Source organism: Bos indicus x Bos taurus, chromosome 4 (genome assembly GCF_003369695.1).
Source record: "Bos indicus x Bos taurus breed Angus x Brahman F1 hybrid chromosome 4, Bos_hybrid_MaternalHap_v2.0, whole genome shotgun sequence".
Classification (NCBI taxonomy): Eukaryota; Metazoa; Chordata; class Mammalia; order Artiodactyla; family Bovidae; genus Bos; species Bos indicus x Bos taurus.
The window spans coordinates 11,892,827-11,913,808 of NC_040079.1; the positions used below are offsets into that span (position 1 = coordinate 11,892,827).

General features: G+C 38.4%; 1 protein-coding gene across 4 annotated transcripts in view; it reads left to right on the plus strand.

Annotated features, from left to right (window-relative positions):
* The window catches only part of TPK1 (thiamin pyrophosphokinase 1), a 387,814-nt gene that overhangs the window by 172,026 nt on the left and 194,806 nt on the right, over window positions 1–20,982 (plus strand). For all 4 annotated transcript variants that reach the window (XM_027538741.1, XM_027538740.1, XM_027538742.1 and 1 more), the window contains exon 5: window positions 3,523–3,595. In XM_027538741.1, the coding sequence (XP_027394542.1) occupies window positions 3,523–3,595 (73 nt within the window). The remainder of the gene's footprint in view (window positions 1–3,522; window positions 3,596–20,982) is intronic.

The following is a 20,982-nucleotide window of genomic DNA, read 5'->3' on the forward strand; positions in this document are numbered from 1 at the left end:
ACCAAGGAGAGGTCTGCTTGAATGCTGTATGTAACAAGACAAACCCATTTGCCATTCATCACTTACTTGCTCTCTGAAGTCAGTTCCCAAATAGTTCCTGAAAATTATCTTTTGTGTACACTGTCTTTTATATCACAGTGTAGTTCCTTTACATCTGTGAAGTGTCATCCGCAATAAGTACCTCTTCAGAGTACTCAGGTGCTTGGCCACAGATGCCTCAGACAGTGTTACATGGGCTTTTAATTGCAATGTATGAAGGCACATTTCAGGAAGTTGCAAAAACTAGTATATTATATCGGAATAAGTTATAATTATTTTAGCCATATCGGCATGTAAACCAGGTGTACTTTTGCCATGAGTCATCTTAGAAATATGCATCCTCATGCATTTTTTAAAGCATCTATGTTACATTGGAGAAGATTATATTAAATGTTTACTGAACTTATTTTTTATCTATATAATTTTGCTTTCCTGTTAATATTTTGCAAGATTATAAAAGTGAATTTGCATGATTGCTTTCCTTCATTAATCATAGAGTAAGAAAAAGATCTAATACTCTTTAAGATGATGTATCCTAATGGGATAGGTGTTCAGTTGACTACATTTATTAGTCTTTATTTTTCATTTTTATTTACTGTCAAAAAATATAGTATTTGGAAATTGCCAAATTGATTCTAGATATCCGAGGGGCTAAACTTTGTAGAGGAAGGTAGAGTCAGCCTTATTAGAAAGTTACATGATTTGGACTGCACAGAACCAGAGTCCTAAGTTTAAATGGCTTCTCTACATGGTGAAGTATTGGCCAAATTCACTTGACTTCTTAGATTTCAGTTCTTTAAGAGGACAGTGGTGGTATTGGAGGGCCGATTCCTTTTATCCTTTCCAGCAATATCTCAATACTTTTAAGTTGCTCTAACAGAATACCATAGACTGGATGGCTTATAAATAACAAACACTTCTCCCAGTTCTGGAGGGTGGGAAGTTCAAGTTCAGAGTGCCAGCAGAGGCACTGCATGGGGAGGTCTGCTCCCTGTTTTATAGAGGGCTGTCTTCTTACTGTGTCCTCAAATGATGGGAAGGGGAAGAGAGCTTTCTGGGGTTTCTCTTCTATGGGCACTCATATATGCATGAAAGCACCACCATTTTAAACTAATAACCTCCTAAGAACATCATTTAGGTATTAGGGTTTCAACATATTAATTGGAGGGGGACATACACATTCAGACCATAGGAAGTATGAATAGTCTGTGGTCCATATGTGTTTTAATTTGTGTATGGTTGAATGGGGGCTTCCTTGGTGGCTCAAATGGTAAAGAATCCACCTGCAATGCAGGAGATGCGGGTTTGATTCCTGGGTTGGCAAGATCCCCTGAAGAAGGGAATGGCTACCCACTCCAGTATTCTTGTTTGGAGAATTCCATGGACAAAGGAGCCAGGTGGTCTTTGGTCCATTGGGTTGCAAAGAGTTGTACGTGACTGAGCGACTAACGCTTTTATAGTTAAATGGTGGTAGGTGGAGGCATTTGGAAGAAGCTTTGAAAATGAATGAAATTTTGCAACAGGAAAAAGAAGTGATACAAACTAATGGTCTATTTTTTTAGTCCTAAGTAAGTTATCAGGAAGGGAGTTATCTAAATGTGTATAAAATGAAATTGAAAATCATAGATAACTATGGTAGGGACATCTTGAGAAGAAGAGTTTGTAGGAAAATGTTCAAACCAGGCAAGGTAATTTAAAAACCTAGGTGTTTTACTTCCCAGTTTTACCTTATTCTGAGTGAACTATTGCTTCTGCACATGGTTTGATGTTCAGTGAACAGTTCTGAAATCAATTGATTGAAAATTTTAATACGTAAGTGTTAATGTTTAATGAAAAGACAAAACTATGCAGTGTTGTGGTACAGAACTCTATGGAAGGACTTCCTCTTAACTGTTTAGCCCTAAGAAGAGGAATAGCTCAAAGAAGAGTTGGTCCAGCATGGACAGAGTTGGCCTAAGAATTAAGTTCCAGTTCGGTGGTGGTTGTTCAGTCACTAAGTCATTGGTAACTCTTTGTGACCCCATGGACTGCAGCACATCAATTGGGTTAAGAACTTAAAATCATCTTACAAAAGAACAAGGTCAGTGATGGGTTTTTAAATACTCCTCTTTATGAATATTATCCTGAATGTGTACACGAGGTGTTCTGAGTCAGAGTTCTGTTCTCTAGTTTTTATAAACCCTTGACTCATGCAGCTACAGATCAGTGGTCCTGTGAGAATAGCCGCATATTCATATCTGAAAGACGAGAAAATGAGATTTTCTCTCAACTGTTAAGTGGGGTGGTGGCAGCGGTGCTTCTCCCTTCTTGAAAGGCTCTCTGGGGACATTTTATGGGCCTGAATCTTAACCCCAGCCCATTTTTATATCAGTGAAATCTCTCCAGCAGAAAGATGTCTTTCTCCCTGTGTCTTGTCTTTTGTGACCCAGGGATATCTCTAGGTTCTGGGCTTTACCTCTTTTTGACTTATAACAGCTGGCAGTAATATTCAGTCTCTAGAGACTTATTTCTTTCTGTAATAATTTGGCCATCTTGAGAAGACATAACAGAAGTTAGATTAGGATTTTGAATCAAAGCAATTAATGGGGTAAAAAGCTGCATCTAGTTTTTATGGTTGGTTTGTGAAGAGCAGAATATTTCTGCAAGACATGAAAGCAAGCATTCTCTTCTTTATCTCATATATACGTTTGAAGCTCAGAAGCTAGGGCGTTTGGCAGGAGTACTGAGAAGTCCAGGGATGTTTTTATTTCTCCACAGTTAGGTATTTTTAGTGGGACGAAATTCTTCCAGGTCATACAGATGTCTTATAATAGAAAAGGATGGCTTATGTAGATACAGTAAGGGAGGTTTTCCTAAAAGAGTTCTGAAAATGGTAGGGAAGAGAAAAAAGGTAATTGTGACATCCATTTGGAGAATCCTCTCCTATTTAGTAACTGTGATCTTTGTGGTATTGCAGACGAAACTAGAAGACTCCTATTTCTAGAAATACGTCAGCAGGCTATTTGGAAAATGTTTTTGAACTGATTTATGTGCTACAAAAATGCCTCATCCTCATTATCATTTGTTCTGTTAGAATCTGTTGAAAGTTTTGAACTGATGTGAAGGTAAAATGTCAAAGTTTTGTCTATTTGTAGAAAGTACTATGCAGAGAATACGAGTCCTTGTGCTAGGGTTTTGAACTGGGAGCTTTTGTTAAAGCAGTAATCTTCTTTAATCTTAATCTGTTTTTTTAAGCAAGATAAATATTGACTGATAGTGAGACTAAATTGACACATTATTTGAGTACCTGGAATTCCCCTCAGTCTTTCTAAGTGAAAATTAAGTGCATAAGATATAACATCCCATTCACTCTGAAAATAGACTGTTTCTTTTTCCTTTTGAGTACCTTAGCTCTCTCTCTGGTTCTTATAATCATAATTTTAAAGGTTAGCTACTAAATAGTCTTAAATAATTGACTTACTCTTTTGAAACTCTTTCTTTCAGCTTTCTGCCTGAATTCATCAGTGGAGACTTTGATTCTATTAGGCCTGAAGTTAGAGAACACTACGCTATTAAGGTAAACCATTAACACTTTTATATTTAAGGTCTTTTCTTATGTGATTGCTTTTCCTTTTTTTTTTATCAGTTTTCCTTGGTGTATGTGTAGGGATTGAGAAACTCATTTTTTTTAGTTACTTTGTTACTTACGTATTCTTTCTAGCAGTTATCCTATAGGTTCAAATGGAAATTTAGAAAGTGACAAGTAGAAACACAATCTTAGAGTCTGTGGCCATCAGATAAGCATTAATGCTTAGTCTTCTAAGCATGTATATATTAAATGAATTTACAGCTTTTGATTCATTAAAAGTATACTGTGTTGTCTACATCTTCATTAGTTATGTATTTTTCACACATCATTTTAAATTTCACTTAATGAGTGGTACTGTATTTTACTTAAACAGTTTCCAACTGATGTACATTTAAATTTTGTCCATTTGTATTGTTAGTGAAAAAAAAAATCTTTGTAAATGAATTTTTGTAAAAATGCCTTATGGTGCATTCCTAGAATTTTAGAGGACTTCCCTGGTGGCTCAGTGGTAAAGAATCCACATGCCAAAGCAGGAGATATAAGAGACTTGGGTTCCATCCCTGGGTTAGGAAGATCCCCTGGAGGAGGAAATGGCAACCTTCTCCTGTATCCTTGGCTGGAAAATTCCATGGGGTTGCAAAAGAGTCAGGCACATCTTAGCAACTACACAGCAACAACCACAGAATTTTAGAACCAAAGGGTTTTTTTTTTTTTTAATATTTAGTTTTTTAAAACTATTATTGCTCTTCTGAATAACTCTTCATTAAAACTTGAAATTAGTAATAATGTAGAGCTTATTAAGGTGTTCATTTTGTCACTATTGTGCAAATCTTGCAAAGATCTTTGCCACTTAAGAACATACAAGTAAACTATTTGAGACTGATAGAAGACAGAGTAGTGTCTTATACTAATTAATAATTCAAGCTTTCACTGGCTTTAGAGGACAATGCAAGGTTTTTAAAATGAAAATTATAGCATCAGCAATTCTTCTAGCCACAACACCATCATCTGTGTTATTCTGAACTGGCATTAGTAAATTATGCATATTTTAAAGAAAAAGCAATTATTGAGAGAAGCTTTAAATTCTTTGTGAGGCTTGAGGATAGAGGAGATAAATTCATAAACAAGAAAGAAGAAAGCATTTGTAGGATGGAAGTAAAGGAGGAGCAAGAGAGTGAGGCCGGGGAGGGAAAAAGAACCAAAGAACGAGAAGAAAAGGGAAATAGGAATCTAGGTGAGGAAACAAGGTACCAGGGTTATAAAGTGTAGGCTGTTGTGATGGAAATTCTGAGGCCAGCAATGAATGCAGATCTGTGTACCCACGCCATCCACCCGGCAGCTGATCAGACTTCCCGTCAGCAAATGAAGACTGTTCCCAAGTCAGTGTTTGATATTCATGCTCAATTACTTTAACATTGGCATGTTTCTGTTCATTCCCCACAGTCTCACTTCTCATTAACTCCATACCTCAACCTCGTTGGGACGGAAAGCCCTCAGCCTTGCTTACAAACCAGAGTTTTGCCAATTCATAGACATTAATCATATCTGCAGGAACAGAAGAAACAGCAGGAGAGGCAGGGACAGGCAGACTCAGAAACCAGTTGAAGATCTGGCCAGATGTGTCTGTTCTTTCTCTCTCTCTCTCTCTCTCTGTCTCTCCTTCCATTTCTCCCCTCCCCTCCGCTCCCCCCCAAACCCCCCGCCCGCCACCCACTCTTATGCTTCAGGCTTGCCAGAACTGCAAGTGTCAGTCTGATAGTTCTTGCAGAGGATAAGGACATAGCTGGAAAGACTGGGAAGCCAGGGTTTTTTGTTTTTGAATGGCTCAGGGGTAAAGGAAGATTTTGAGTTAATACCTTCAGATGAATTTCTCTTGCATTTCCTGCATCACTTTTGATTTTAAACACCAAAAGTCATTTATATTTGTTAAGGTTTAGTTCGAAAAGGAAGATTAACTGAACCTTCTAATTCCTACATTGCATACATGTAAGTTGATGGAGTACAATCAAGTTTTTTTTTTTCCCCCCTTCATGTATAGATGAGAATCCATTGCTTTTGAATTCCTTGGGTGTGTTCCTACAGGGTGCCCATGACGTCTTGTAGAAGCTCATGTGCCCTCTAGAGCACATGGTGAATGCTTGGCTGTGTTTAATAATGATGGTAATGACAACAAGTTAATGCAGTGTTACACATAATTCATGTAAGCCATTATCTCCAACTGAAACACTTGCTCTTTTACAAGTGAATGGAGGTTATTTCCACTTTCATACACTTTTTTTTTTGGTACCTTGTCTGGATCTTCAATGAAGGTAACACTGAGGCTCTATTGTGGAAAGTAAAATAAAAAAGAAATTTAAAATGCTAAATTTTTGTTTAAAGCATGAAGCAGATTTGTAGCCAGCATTGATTCATTTGACTTTAAAATTGGTTTGCATGATAAACTTCTGAAAACACTAAAATATCAAGTGGTTGGTTTGTCAGCTTCTAAAGAGTATATCCCAGTTCTTGCCATTTGTATTCACTAGTTATTACTACGTAATAAATTGTCCTGAAATTTAACAGCTTAAAATAGCAAATAATTAGCCATAAAAAGGAACGCATTTGAGTCAGTTCTAGTGAGGTGGATGAACCTAGAGCCTGTTACACAGAGTGAAGTGAGTCAAAAAGAGAAAAGCAAATATTGTATATTATTTATAACATATATATGGAATCTAGAAAAATGGTGCTGATGAACCTATTTGCAGGGCAGAAATAGAGATGCAGACATAGAGAACAGACTCTGGACATGGCGAGGGGAAGGAGAGGGCAGGACGAATTGAGAGAGTAGCATTGAAACGTATTTGTTACCATATGTAAAACAGGCAACTAATGGGCAACTGCTGTAGAGCACAGGGAGCTGGTGCCTTGTGCTCTGTGATGGCCTGGAGGGGTGGGATAGGGTCGGGGCAGCTAAAGAGGGAGGGTTGTATGGCAGAAGCCAACACAACATTGTTAAGCAATTATCTCCAATTTAAAAAAAAAATACAGCAAACAGTGTTTCTCTCTCAGAGTCTCTTGGTAAGACATATGAGAGTCAAATATTTAACAATAGGGTGGTTCTGGTTCAAGGTTTCTCATGAAGTTATAACAAAGCCTGGTTTTTCAGGCATCTCAAGGCTCCCTTGGGGCTACAGAAATTGTTTCCGCGATTATTGCTCTGGTTGTTGGTTTTACTGGCTGTTATTTCTCACTGGCTCTTGGTTGGAGGTGTCAGCTCCTTGCCAGTGGGCTGCTCACATCATGGCAGACGGCTTTCCAGGAAAAGAGGTGGGGTGGGGAAGAAAACATACATGCAAGAGAGCTTGCCAAAACAGAAATCATGGTCTTTTTTATAACTTGATTTCATCAGTGATATATCATCTTCCTGTCTCTTCTGCCAGATGTTGTTAGTCGACTATACAGATTAACCCTGGTAAGTATGTAAAAAGGCTGCACAAGGGTGTTAATATCAGTAGGCAAGGATCATCTGACTTAGTACTGATAAAGCTGGATTGTTAGGCAGTGAGAAAAATATTTTCATATCATCACAGTGCATTCTTAGTATTTAATTGGTAATATGTAACCTGATGCCTCAGATGGTAAAGAATCTGCCTGCAATGCAGGAGACCCTGGATGGATCTCACAGTCTAGAAGATTCCCTGGAGAAGGGCATTGCACCCCACTCTAGTATTCTTGCCTGGAGAATTCCAGGGAGAGAGGAGCCTGGTGGGCTACAGTCCATGAAAAGCAAACTTTTCACTTTTATGTAAGAAGAAAGAGGAAAACATAACCAGTAGCAAATTTTCTTTGATTAGATCTTTATATGCATAACCTTCTTCGAGTTAGGTTACATCCCAACCACTTAATCATTAGTCTTTATGTATATAACCCTTAAATTATTTATTCCTTTGGGTTTTGGACAAGCAAGGGGGAAAGCTCTCATCCACCGCTTAATTCCATATGGTCCACGGGATAAGAACTAGGATGTACAATTATGCCTCTTGTTAACATGCAGCAGTTTGAAAACTGCATTTTAGTGAAGCCATGGTGTACCACTGGATCCATGCCAAAGCATAATCTGAATTTTCAAATAAGTAGCAGTGTGACTTGTCACTGTCCATGTGTTTTTCCATGCTGATAGTTTTAATATTAAGCATATAGATATGATACGATTGCAGTTGACCAACTGATTGCCGTCCACTTCCCAAGGCATATGGTATGCCATTCTTAATTTATTCCATAAAGCCTCCTTTTCAGATAGCTGTGACATCTTTGTGTTTCCCCTTTTGCCCATTTGTCTTAGTTCTTCTCTGCCTGGTTCACTAATACGAACTCAGAATGAGGAATGTCTCTTACAGATTTTCCCCTTGATATTTTATTTTACTTTATGTCTTTCACTTTCTGAGTCAGTCAGTGTTTCCTTGATTCAAGGCTAAAATCACCCACTTCAGTCTTTTTAATTATTCCATCAATCATGCCCTCATGTGTTTCAGTTTCCTGAGACCTTTTGAAGAAACTGTAATATCTCATGTAACTTCTGATATTCTTTCATTGTTGTATAGTCTTTGGGGTTTTTACTGGATATAGGAATGGGATTTTAAAGCATGCTTCCTTAAACTTAGAATGTTTAGGAACTAGTTGCAGTATTTAATGTCTTAAAGAGTCACAGAATAAATTGTTTTTCCATAAATGTAGATGTGTAGGATAGAAGATAATAATAGGTTATAAATATAATGATAAAAATGTAAAATAGTTTAAAATGTAATAGACATTGAACTGTGTTATTTAGCTAAATTTTATGATGTGGAAGCTCAGGCTGAAAAAACTTAAAAGACTTTAGGAAAATGATAGAATTAGAGACAGCTTTTGGATGAGTGTCCTTTTTTTTTTTTTTTTATGAAAAGAATTTTGTGAAAACTAGGATTCAGTGCCTACCACTGCTTTTCAACAGCTTACATATTTGGTCTGTTGGACAGGATTGTTGTTTCTTGCACAAGGTAATTAACATCCCCAGGAAAGAATGCCAGCAAAGCAATGATAGTCAGTGTGAGAATCGGATGCTTTCTCTTCACATTTCCATCATGGCAGTGTCTTTCACCCCCAATTTTGGGGTGGCAAGAGTAGAACTGCAATAGTTGGGCTACACAAAGAGTGACCAAACAAACCAATAGGTTATTAAATTATGTTGGTTTTGTCCTTTAGTCGCTAAGTCACGTCAGACTCTTTGCAGGCCCATGAACTTCAGCACGCCAGGCTTCCCTGTCCTTCACAGCCTCCTAGAGTTTGTTCACGCTCATATTCATTGAGTCGGTGATGCCATCCAACCATGTTATCCTTGCCGTCCCCTTATCCTGCTCTCAGTCTTTCCCGGCATCAGGGTCTTTTCCAGTGAGCTGGCTCTTTGTATCCGGTGGCCAAAGTATTGGAGCTTTGGCTTTAGCATCAGTCCTTCTGATGAATGTTTTGGACTGGTTTAGTCTCCTTGCTGCCCAAGGGAGTCTCAAGAGTCTTATCCAGCATCACAATTCAAAAGTATCAATTCTTTGCTGCTCAGACTTCTTTTGATCCAACTCTCATGTCTGTACATGACTTACGGAAAAACTGTAGCTTTGACTATATGGACCTTTCTCAGCAAAGTGCTGTCTCTACTTTTCAGTATGCTGTCTAGGTTTGTCATAACTTTTCTTCCAAGCAGCAAGTGTCTTTTATTTGATGGCCGCGGTCACCATCCACAGTGATTTTGGAGCCCAAGAAAATAAAATCTGTCACTGTTTCTACTTTTTCCCCATCTATTTGTCATGAAGTGATGGGACCATATGCCATGGTTTTCATTTTTTTAATTTTAAGTTTTGAATTTGAGTTTTAAGCCAGTTTTTTCAGTCTCCTCTTTCATCCTCATCAAGAGGCTCTTTAGTTCCTCTTCACTTTCAGCCATTAAAGTGGTATCATCTGCATATCTCTTGTTCAGTTGCTCAGTCATGTCCAACTCTTTGCAACCCCCTGGACTGCAGCATGCCAGGCTTCCCTGTCCTGTACCATTTCCCGGAGCTTGCTCAAACTCATGTCCATTGAGTCGGTGATGACATCTGACCATCTCATCCTCTGTTGTCCCCTTCTCCTCCTTCCTTCAATTTTTCTCAGCATCAGGGTCTTTTCCGATGAGTTGGCTCTTTGCATCAGGTAGCCAAAATATTGAAGGTTCAGCTTCAACATCAGTCCTTCTAATGAATATTCAAGGTTGATTTCCTTTAGGATTGACTGGTTTGTTCTCTTTGCTGTCCACGGGACTGCTGGGAGATATTTTTTTTTGCGTATCTGAGGTTGTTGGTATTTCTCCCAACAATCTTGATTCCAACTTATAATTCATACAGCCTGGCATTTTTCATGATGTACTCCTTATATGCTAAATAAGCAGGTGACAGTGCACAGCCTTCCTCAGTGATCAGTGCAGAGATATAAGTGCAAGAGATAAGAAATCCTTCCTCAGTGATCAGTGCAAAGAAATAGAGGAAAATAATAGAATGTGAAAGACTAGAGATCTCTTCAAAAATTAGAGACACCAAGGGAACATTTCATGCAAAGATGGGCTCAATAAAAGACAGAAATGGTAGGGACCTAACAGAAGCAGAAGATATTAAGAAGAGGTGGCAAGAATACACAGAAGAACTGTATAAAAAAGATCTTCATGACCCAGATAATCACAATGGTGTGATCACTCACCTAGAGCCAGGCATCCTGGAATGTGAAGTCAAGTGGACCTTAGGAAGCATCACTACGAACAAAGCTAGTGGAGGTGATAGAGTTCCAAATGAGCTATTTCAAATCCTAAAAGATTTGTGCACTCAATATGCCAGCAAATTTGGAAAACTCAGCAGTGACCACAGGACTGGAAAAGGTCAGTTTTCATTCCAATCTCAAAGGCAATGCCAAAGAATGCTCAAACTACTGCACAATTGCACTCATCTCACACACTAGCAAGGTAATGCTCAAAATTCTCTAAGCCAGGCTTCAACAGTACATGAACCGTGAACTCCCAGATATTCAAGCTGGATTGAGAAAAGGCAGAGGAACCGGAGATCAAATTACCAACATCCGCTGGATCATCGAAAAAGCAAAAGAGTTCCAGAACAACATGTACTTCTGCTTTCTTGACTACGCCAAAGCCTTTGACTGTGTGGCTCACAAAAAACTGTTGGAAATTCTGAAAGAGATGGGCATACCAGACCACCTGACCTGCCTCTTGAGAAATCTGTTTGCAGGTTAGGAAGCAACAGTTAGAACTAGACATGGACCAACAGACTGGTTCCAAATAGGAAAAGGAGTACATCAAGGCTGTATATTGTCACCCTGCTTATTTAACTTCTATGCAGAGTACATCATGAGAAATTCTGGGCTAGATGAAGCACAAGCTGGAATCAAGATTGCTGGGAGAAATATCAATAACCTCAAGTATGCAGATGACACACCCTTATGGCAGAAAGCGAAGAAGAACTAAAGAGCCTTTTGATGAAAGTGAAAGAGGAGAGTGAAAAAGTTGGCTTAAAACTCAACATTCAGAAAACTAAGATCATGGCAACTGGTCCAATTTCTTCACCACAAATGGTTGGGGAAACAGTGTGAGACTTTATTTTTTGGGACCGCAAAATCACTGCAGATGGTGACTGCAGCCATGAAATTAAAAGACGCTTGCTCCTTGGAAGAAAAGCTATGACCAACCTAGATAGCATTTTAAAAAGCAGAGACATTACTTTGCCAGCAAAGGTCCGTCTAGTCAAAGCTATGGTTCTTCCAGTAGTCATGTATGGATGTGAGAGTTGAACTATAAAGAAAGCTGAGCGCCAAGTAATTAATGCTTTTGAACTGTGGTGTTGGAGAAGACTCTTGAGAGAGTCCCTTGGACTGCAGGCAGTTCCAACCAGTCCATCCTAAAGGAAATCAGTCATGAATATTCATTGGAAGGACTGATGCTGAAGCACCAATACTTCGGCCACCTGATGTGAAGAATTGACTTACTGGAAAAGACCCTGATGCTGGGAAAGATTGAAGGGGCGACAGAGGATGAGATTGTTGAATGACATCACCAACTCGATCAACATGAGTTTGAGTAAGCTCCATGAGTTGGTGATGGACAGGGAGGCCCTGCGTGCTACAGTCCATGGGGTTGCAAAGAGTCTGACGCGACTGAGCAGCTGAACTGATGAACTGAATGTTACACATGTGGAGGAGCTCTCGAAGTGCTTAAAGAATATGTTAATGTAAAGTGGTAGTATTTTGTTTTACTTTGCAAAATTGTTTACTTACGAGCTTTTGAATAACTATCCTTAGTAACATTGGTTTTAAAGGGATTTCTAATCATTTCTTTTCCATAAGTATATAATTTATGAACATTAATTTGCTTCATAATCAAAATCAATGATAACATTCTTTTGAGTTTGACAATGCCTTGGATTCAATTCTGTTTAAATTTAACAGAATCTGGACAGATGCTTTTAATCTTCAGTGAAAAACATCTGCATTGCTCTGCCTAATCCCACGTATCTTATTATTTTCGCCTTTAGCTATGTCTCTCACCCACTTCTGCCCAGCCAGATGTCAGCATATTTTAGACATGGTAATATTGGTGATCTTTCTGGCCCAGGGATCAAACCTTCTCTTGCATTGCAGGCAGATTCTTTATCATCTGAGCCACCAGGGCAGTCCAAAATTAATTAATTTAGAGAAACAGCAAGCTGGACTAGGAGAAATTTAAAACATTAGCAAGTTTGACTCTTACGCCAGATGGAGAAAATTGTGTAAATATATAAAGCTCAATTCCATTTATTGATACACTTTTTTAAGTGGATAACTCACACCCACACACACACACATATATATATCCCCTGAGTACAGTAGTTTCTTAGGCTTAAGCTTTAAAACTAATTAACATATGCTGAGCTATAAAGGCTTTGTTAAGGGAATTATAGACAGGCAGTTTCCACTGACAATTGAGTGACAGGTTCTTCACTTTATATTCTTACAACTGGCTGGCTTTTGCTTATTAGCATCTCAGGAAGGAAACGATGAGACAGGCAGGGGACTTTATGTTGAGTCTGTCTCAGGAATACACCTTCCTTCTTGTGCTTGCCTCAATTGTAGTCCTTTCAAATTGTCTTTATTTTTCAAAGCCTGTTTTGTTTTAATTTAACATGCTTAAGGCATTAAAAAGGGGGAGCCTATGCCCTTTAAATTTCTCTTTGTGATTCCCTGGACTGTAGCCCACCAGGCTCTTCTGTCCCTGGAATTCTCCAGGCCAGCATACTGCAGTGGGTTTTCACACCCTCCTCCAAGGATCTTCCCGACCTAGGGATTGAACCCAGATCTCCTGCATTGCAGGCAGATTCTTTACTGTCTGAGCCACCAGGGAAGCTCTTTAAATTTCTAAGCCCTCTCCAGTGCCTCAGCCAGGACTCCAGGGCCAGGCCAGCCTGCTGCTTCTCCTCTAACTCTGGGGTCTCTGTTACCATTTCTCTCTCTTCATTCATTTGGCTCATGGAACCCCCTTCTCATCAATTCTCCCACAGGTTCCCCATCTGTAGCTGTTACGTATTCCTGCCTTTGTTTTTTCCTTGCAGAACCTGATTGAAATAATTGTTGTCATAATTTTAATTTTTAATTTGTACCATAATTCCTCCTTATCCTATTAATATGTGATCTCCTGCAACCTGAATTCTGTCATTCATTCTGGGATACCAGCAATTAGTAGATTCTCTTGAAAGCTTGTATGACTCAGGTGTCTAATGCTGCCTTTAGATACTTGGTATAAAAAAGATTCACACGAAGTGCCACACAATACTTAGTATAAAAAAAGACTTCTGTGATCACAAGCACTTGTGAAATTTGACATTCTGTAGGTCCCTCTTGAAAATTCACCACGCACAGTATCATTTTAAGTAAGTCTGCCAAAATTTTAATTTTGTTTACCTTAGTAGTATATTTCTCAAGTGAGTTTGACTGTTGAGAAACTACCCTTTATCCATTAACAGTTAGGGTAGTATATTGGTTTCTGAAAGGCTGAAATACAGTTGGTTACTTATAAGTTTGTTGTGTTTCAGGTTTTCTCTACCTTTAAAGATTGGTGTGAGAAAGTCTCAGCAGAGCCTTTTTTAAAATGTGTTTATTTTTTTATTGAAGGGTAATTGCTTTACAAAATTTTGTTGTTTTCTGTCAAACCTCAACATGAATGAGCCATATGTATACATATACCCTCTCCCTTTTGAAACTCCCTCCTATCCCAACATAACCTTGAAAAGAGTACTAGGCAGTAATTACTTTGAAGTGTTTCCAGGATACCAGACACTTTTATATGTACTTACGTTTATAAATTCATATAATCCTTTCTTACTTTCATTTATAAATTCATGTAATTCTTTACAGTCTGAGCCTTCCCTGATGGCTCAAATGGTAAAGAATCTGCCTGCCTGGAGAAGGGAATGGCTACCCCCTCCAGTATTCTTGCCTGGAGAATCCCAAGGACAGAGGAGCCTGGTGGGCTGCAGTCATGGGGTCGCAAAGAGTTGGACTGAGCAACTAACACTTTACTAATCCTTACGTCACATTCTATTAGGTTGGAACTGTCACCTACATTTTACAGTTGAATATGGAAGCACAGAGAGGTTGAGCGATTCACCCAAGTTTACCAGGTCAGAAACGGTTTAACTAGGATCTAAGCAGGCATTCTGACCTCAGAATGCATGCACTTTTCTGGCCATTACACCATAACTCTCTGGATGAAAAGGAGTTTTCTCCAAGTAAAGTGAAAATGAGTTTCACAGGTTGCAGCTTCCTTTTGTGAGTATTCAGTTTCCCTTTTCTGTGTCTGCTGAGGTCTGAGTAATTGAGCACCCCCCCCACCCCGATTCCTTCAGTGCTCCCGCACCCACATCCTTGCCTTTTTGGGGAGACTCGGAAGAGAGCCAGTGGAGACCAGTTCCATCCTTGGCATGTTTGTAGTGGGTGTGAAGGAACAGCACCCAGACAAGACCAGATCTCTGGGTCTGCATGCTTGTATGAACATTATAAAGTAGAAGCTTATTCAAGCCTCCTAAGGGAGGAAGGATCTGTAGCTCTTTGGCTTGAGGGTTCCCACGATGGGCTCCACAATCCATAATTGACTAGAGGACTCATGGGACTTGGTATATAGTCAGACTCACAGCTGTGATTTATTACAGAGAGAGGCTGGGAAGCAGAATCAGCTAAGGGGAAAGGCATTGGGGGAGAAATTCTGGAGAAAATGAGTCTCTAGTCAAAAGAGTCTTTTCCCAGTGGAGTCACAGAGGATGCACTTAATCAGATTGTAAGTGTGATGCGTTGCCACCAGGGAAGCTCACTGGTGACTTAATGCCCAAAATTTTACTGGGGGCCAAACAAACAACAACCATAACAAGACAGGTTCTCGGTATAAACCGTGTTGTTTGTACAAATGAGTCAGGCACAGTGAGCCACTGTTGGGGAAAGTTGTTTGTTTGTCAGTGTGGGGAACTGTTTGCCATTCAGGTCCTCCAGGACCAGTCCAAAGGGCGGCCTTGCAAACAGGCTATAAAAAAGCATTCTTTGAGCCTGATGTGTTAAATCTTTTAGGCACCCTCTTCCACTGGGAACTCTTGACTCTGCTTTTAGCCAAGAAGCCATCATTTGAGACCCTGTGCTGTGTTAAAATGACATTTGACTTCTGTTAATAGAAGTGGTGCTTTTCTTGTTTGAAATGTTTAAAGTTTTTGTTCAATGCCATGTTGAAAGGAAAGGTTATTTTACAACACCTAGGGCAGTGAAGATTATAGCAGATTAGAATGTCTCTCTGTGTTTGGGATTGAATGGAGAATTGTTGCAAGGTTAAATTACATTTATTCTTTTCTTTTGTATACCATGTAGAAAAACAGAAAGAGAACACTTGATTATTTTAGGCAATCTGTCACTTAAGAGTTTTTAAGAGTTTAATCATGTGACATTCTTGCTGAAGAAATTGTTTCTCATCAGTTGTCACTTGATAATTTCTACCTTGAAAAGTACAAATGTTTTTAGAAGTCTGGTAAATAAAACTGAAGTAGCAATCTACCATAGTATGCCTTATACAATAAAGAGGCAAGTGGGAAATAGTTACTTTTGTGATAACATCTCTACAGGGTAAAAAGCCAATTTTCATACCTGTATCAAGGAACATAGATCATTTAGATTCCAATTGGCTTTATGTAACTATTCCCCTTCTTAGCAAATTTGAGAACAAGTTTGGGCTAATTTTAGATCTCTATCTTTGATTATTCAGAGTATAAGTCATTTTGCATTATGCCTGCTGTTCTCTTAATCTGGCAGGCTATTTCTTATTACAGAGTTCTGGTCAATGCAGTTTAATAAAAGATTATGGAACCTCATTATTAAAAATGTAATATATTCAATTTTTTAAGACTCTTGAGTGTATCTCCCTAAATATTTTTGAATGTATCCTAACAAGATGGCATCACTGACTCAGTGGACATGAGTTTGAGAAAACTCTGGGAGATAGTGAAGGACAGGGAAGCCTGGCATGCTGCAGTTCATGGGGTCACAAAGAGTTGGACACAACTTAGGGACTGAAAAACGACATACAAAAAGAAAGGCTGCTTCAGTAGTGGAGAGGGGAAAATAGTGTGTGGGAGCTATAATTTTAAAACACCACAAAACTCATATTACATGATTGCTTTATTTTAAAAAAATTTCCAATATTCTAATTTGATGGGATAGTAAATTTCATGTTTTCAGAGCCAACTTGAAAGGTGATCTTGACATCTTCTTGCCCCCTCCTCTTTACCCTTGGTTGACACCTATTTCCCATCCCAAAAGTGTCCTTTTCTGTCATATTGTCCTTTAGCACCTTAGTCCTCAGTTGGGCAAACCACTTCCAGTACCCACCCTGCTTCACACTCCAGAATTATCTTTATTTTCCCTTCCACTCCAATGAAAGGCTTTTCCTTAATGATTTGTTCATAATTAAGAAGGAAGTATAGCAAGTAAATTAATTCACGGTAAGAAATTCATGATGAATTATCTTTCCTAGTATTACATTTTAAAAGAAGAAACTTTTTTTATCCTCATACACCAGTAGGAATATTCGTATTTTCAGCTTTCCTAGAAAACACTCTGGCAATCTATCAAGGGGTCATAAAAAAGATTCTTATAATTTTTTCCAGTAGTTTCATTTTTAGGATTCAAGTCTAAGAAAAATAATCAGAAATAAACACTTCTACTCAGAGATATTGATCAGAAAGATGTTTAATAGCCAAAAAAGTGAATTATATCATAAATGATATAGTGACAATATAGTTATACATATAGTTGGAAATGCAGAAAAAAGGAAGGAAAAAGATAACCAAGCATTCATTGCCCATTTCAGATGTTTGTGGATACGCTGAGTCTTACTGGGCTACAATGGAAGCAGCGTGCAGTCAGGCAGGTTTCATGTCTGCCTGACAGTTAAAGACTTTTCAGGTAAAAACTGGAGAAAACCAATTAAATAAAGAGTCATGTAAATTGGGCTTCCCCAGTGGCTCAGACAGTAAAGAATCTGCCATGCAGGAGACCCAGGTTCAATCCTGGGGTAAGGAAGATCCCTTGGAGAAGGAAATGGCAACTCACTCCAGAATTCTTGCCTAGAGAGTCCCATGAACCGAGGAGCCTGGCGGGCTGGAGTCCATGGGGTTACAGAGAGTTGGGCACAACTGAGCGACTACACTTTTCACTTTTCATAAATTATAAAGGCATTTTTATGCTTAAACCTTCCAAAATACCCAAAGTTTATTGTAAACAGGGTTGAGTACAAAGCATGGTAGGTGAAGAGTATGGGCTTCTTTGATCACATACTCTATCCTTATCAGCTGTGTGACCTTGGACAAGTTGTTTAAACTCTCTGTACTCCAGTATTCTTGCCTGGAGAGTCCCTGTGGACAGAGGAGTCTGGCAGGCTACAGTCCATGGGGTCGCAAAGCGTGGGACTTGACTGAGCAACTAAGCACATACTTCAGTTTACGTATCTTAAAATGTGATAATTACATTTACCTTATAAGGTTATCTTCGAGATTCAAGATCATAATTTATATAAAGTGACTCATATCTCAAATAACAAGATGAGTAATCAAATGTTACATTTTATTATTGACTTCAATGAGAAAGATAATTATCAATAGATCACAATTTTAATATTCCTATTTTAAGATAACTTTTGAGGTTCTCTGATTTTTAAGAGAATTAAGTTTTATATTGTTAGGGCTAAAAACATCTCAGTTTACTGAAAAGCATTTTAGACTGGGCATTGTGGCTCTACATCTTCAAAAGATCCTTTTTAGGTTAGAACAAATTCAGAATAGCTCTGATTTTGACACACTGAAATTTGTAATGTCAATCCAAGTCTTTTTCTTTCCAATTCTACTATAAAACAGAATCAATAAAAAAAAGGAATCAATAAAATGTATTATAAAAAAATAATCCATTTTGAAAAAGTGGTGTATTCATAAAACAAACTATTTATTATAATTCTTACTTAAATTTCTATTTGTAGAGTGAGAAAAATTACCCAAGAAAAATGTATAATATGAGATTGGAGCTACTTGCTGGCTTATAAAATAATAATTTGTATCCTAAAAAATATATATCCTAAAACATATATATTATATATTTATATATGCTATGCTATGCTATGCTATGCTAAGTCACTTCAGTCATGTCTGACTCTGCGCAACCCCATAGATGGCAGCCCACCAGGCTCCCCTGTCCCTGGGATTCTCCAGGCAAGAACACTGGAGTGGGTTGCCATTTCCTTCTCCAGTGCATGAAAGTGAAAAGTGAAAGTGAAGTCGTTCAGTCATGTCCAACTCCTAGTGACCCCATGGACTGCAGTCTACCAGGCTCCTCTGTCCATGGGATTTTTCAGGCAAGAGTACTAGAGTGGGGTGCCATTGCCTTCTCTGATATATATATATATATATATATATATATATAAAAGGCAATAAGGCAACTGAGAAAAATTAAAGATAATAGTAGTTGAATTTTATGGAAATTTTGGAAAATTCCTGTGTATCTTAATGTAAAATACACATATGTAATGGAAACTAATATTGGAAACTGTTTATTAGAATGTTATATACTTTAATTGGCCAAATCTGATATCTTGAATATCTTCATAAAGCCCAGTTCTTATGACTCCAGGAAATTGAAACTTATTTTGTATTACCAATAATTACAAATAAATATGAGCACATTTCTACTCTTTTCTTGTCTGCAGGATCATGATAGTTTTTCATCTTTACTTTTATATTTTTCCTCTTCTAGATATTAATATGTTATTGTAAGACCCAGAACACAGTGAAAACATCTTTCGTTGGCCAAAGACCTATGTATATGTTCCATGTCTCCTTTCTAGGTGTCAAAAGTTTCCCTGAGAGGACTCCTGGAGCTGTTTCTACTTCTAGTGAATTTATTCTCATTCTGTGATAATATTAGGATCATTTAAACTAGTCAACATTCTAACAATCTGTGGATGACGAATAAATGCCTTGGTTAGAGTTTCTAGACGTTTGTAGTTAATTTAGATACAGTCTGAATTTTTCAGTGCTGATAATCTGTCTCTGCGTCCTGACTTAAGCTTCTCTGCGTGTCCATCTTAAGTTGCTGAAGTAAGATTTTATTCACACCTAGGTCTTATAGTTCAAGTAGCTTTTTTTTAATATTCTGTGAAGCCAACTTTAGAGATATCATAAGATCTGGGCTTCGTTAGGGATATCGTAAGAACTGGGGATAGTGGTAAAAGATTCTGCCTGCAATTCAGGAGACGCAAGAGTTGCAGGTTAGAGCCCTGGTTTGGGAAGATCCCCTGGAGGAGGAAATGGCAACTCACTCCAGTATTCTTGCCTGGAAAATCCCATGGACAGTGGAGCCTTGTGGGCTATAGCTCGTGGGGTTGCAAAAAGTTGTAGGTGACTGAGCAGCTAAGCATGTGTGAAGACCTTGGAGAAGGCAGTGGCACTCCACTCCATTACTCTTGCCTGGAAAATCCCATGGATGGAGGAGCCTGGTAGCCTGCAGCCCATGGGGTTGCTAGAGTCGGACAGGACTGAGTGACTTCACTTTCACTTTTCACTTTCATGCACTGGAGAAGGAAATGGCAACCCACTCCAGTGTTCTTGCCTGGAGAATCCCAGGGATGGGGGAGCCTGGTGGGCTGCCGTCTATGGGGTCGCACAGAGTCGGACACGACTGAAGTGACTTAGCAGCAGCAGCAGTGAAGACCTTGGTCTTTCAGTTATCTAGGAATTTGTTCCCATGTCATGGGAGTAAAGAAATAGGGCTTCTAAATGTGACCTGCTGATAATTACTACCTTGCTGTCCAGTTTTTTAGTCAAATTAAACTTCTTTTTATTGTCTTAATCTACAGACTATTATAGTGGGACTACATAGGTGATGTCTTGGATTCTCTTTATAAGGTTTCCTGTGGATCTGTGTTGATTCTGGGATGATAACAGTGAAAGCAGATGATGATCTGTTAGTCATCTCTTGTATTGCTATTTCTGTTTGCCTTTTTAATTTTGTTTCCCTTTGTTGGAGTGATTATTTCTCTGGTCAGTACTTAAAAAAGGAAGATAATTAATCATTGCAATATTTGGCAGTAAAATAAGATGCCACTCTCTCCTACCACATTTGCCAACAGACCTTTTCATTCCTCAAGAATTTTATTTATTGAAAACTTAACTATATAGCACACTGGTGCCAGGCACTGGGAACAGTAATAAAAATATAAGGCCTGCCTTCCAGAAAGTGTCAATATAGTGTTTTTTGGTTTGTTGACAATCTAATATCCTGTTCTCTGATCATATTCCTGTATGCTCTGGCATATTCTTGTGTCTTTTTTTTTTTTTTTAGGGGTGTTAGCCTGAGAGAAGTCAACTTTATATCCTTGCTTGGACATTATAGTAAATTTCAATGTTCTTTTAGGGTCGGGAAAGTATTTATCGATGATCTTGTAAAAATGACATATGCATCTTTTAGAACATAATATATTTTTGAATGATGAGAAACTAATTTTTTCATTGGTCACTACACTGTAGGATAGTCATAAATGAATGAAGCACAGCTTGAGCCCGACACCTTTCAAGAGACCTTGAAGTTAAAGGAGAACCTTTAAATCTACTGAGAATGGTTTTTGGAATAATTTAAGAGCCAGTATGGGTGTTTTGTATCCTTGAGAACTCTTTGAATGGCACCTTTATATACTAGATTATATTTAACTTTCCCTTACTCAGCTGTTTGTCAGAGACCTCACCTGGCTTTATTCCTGAATTAAGAAGTCCACAGTCTCA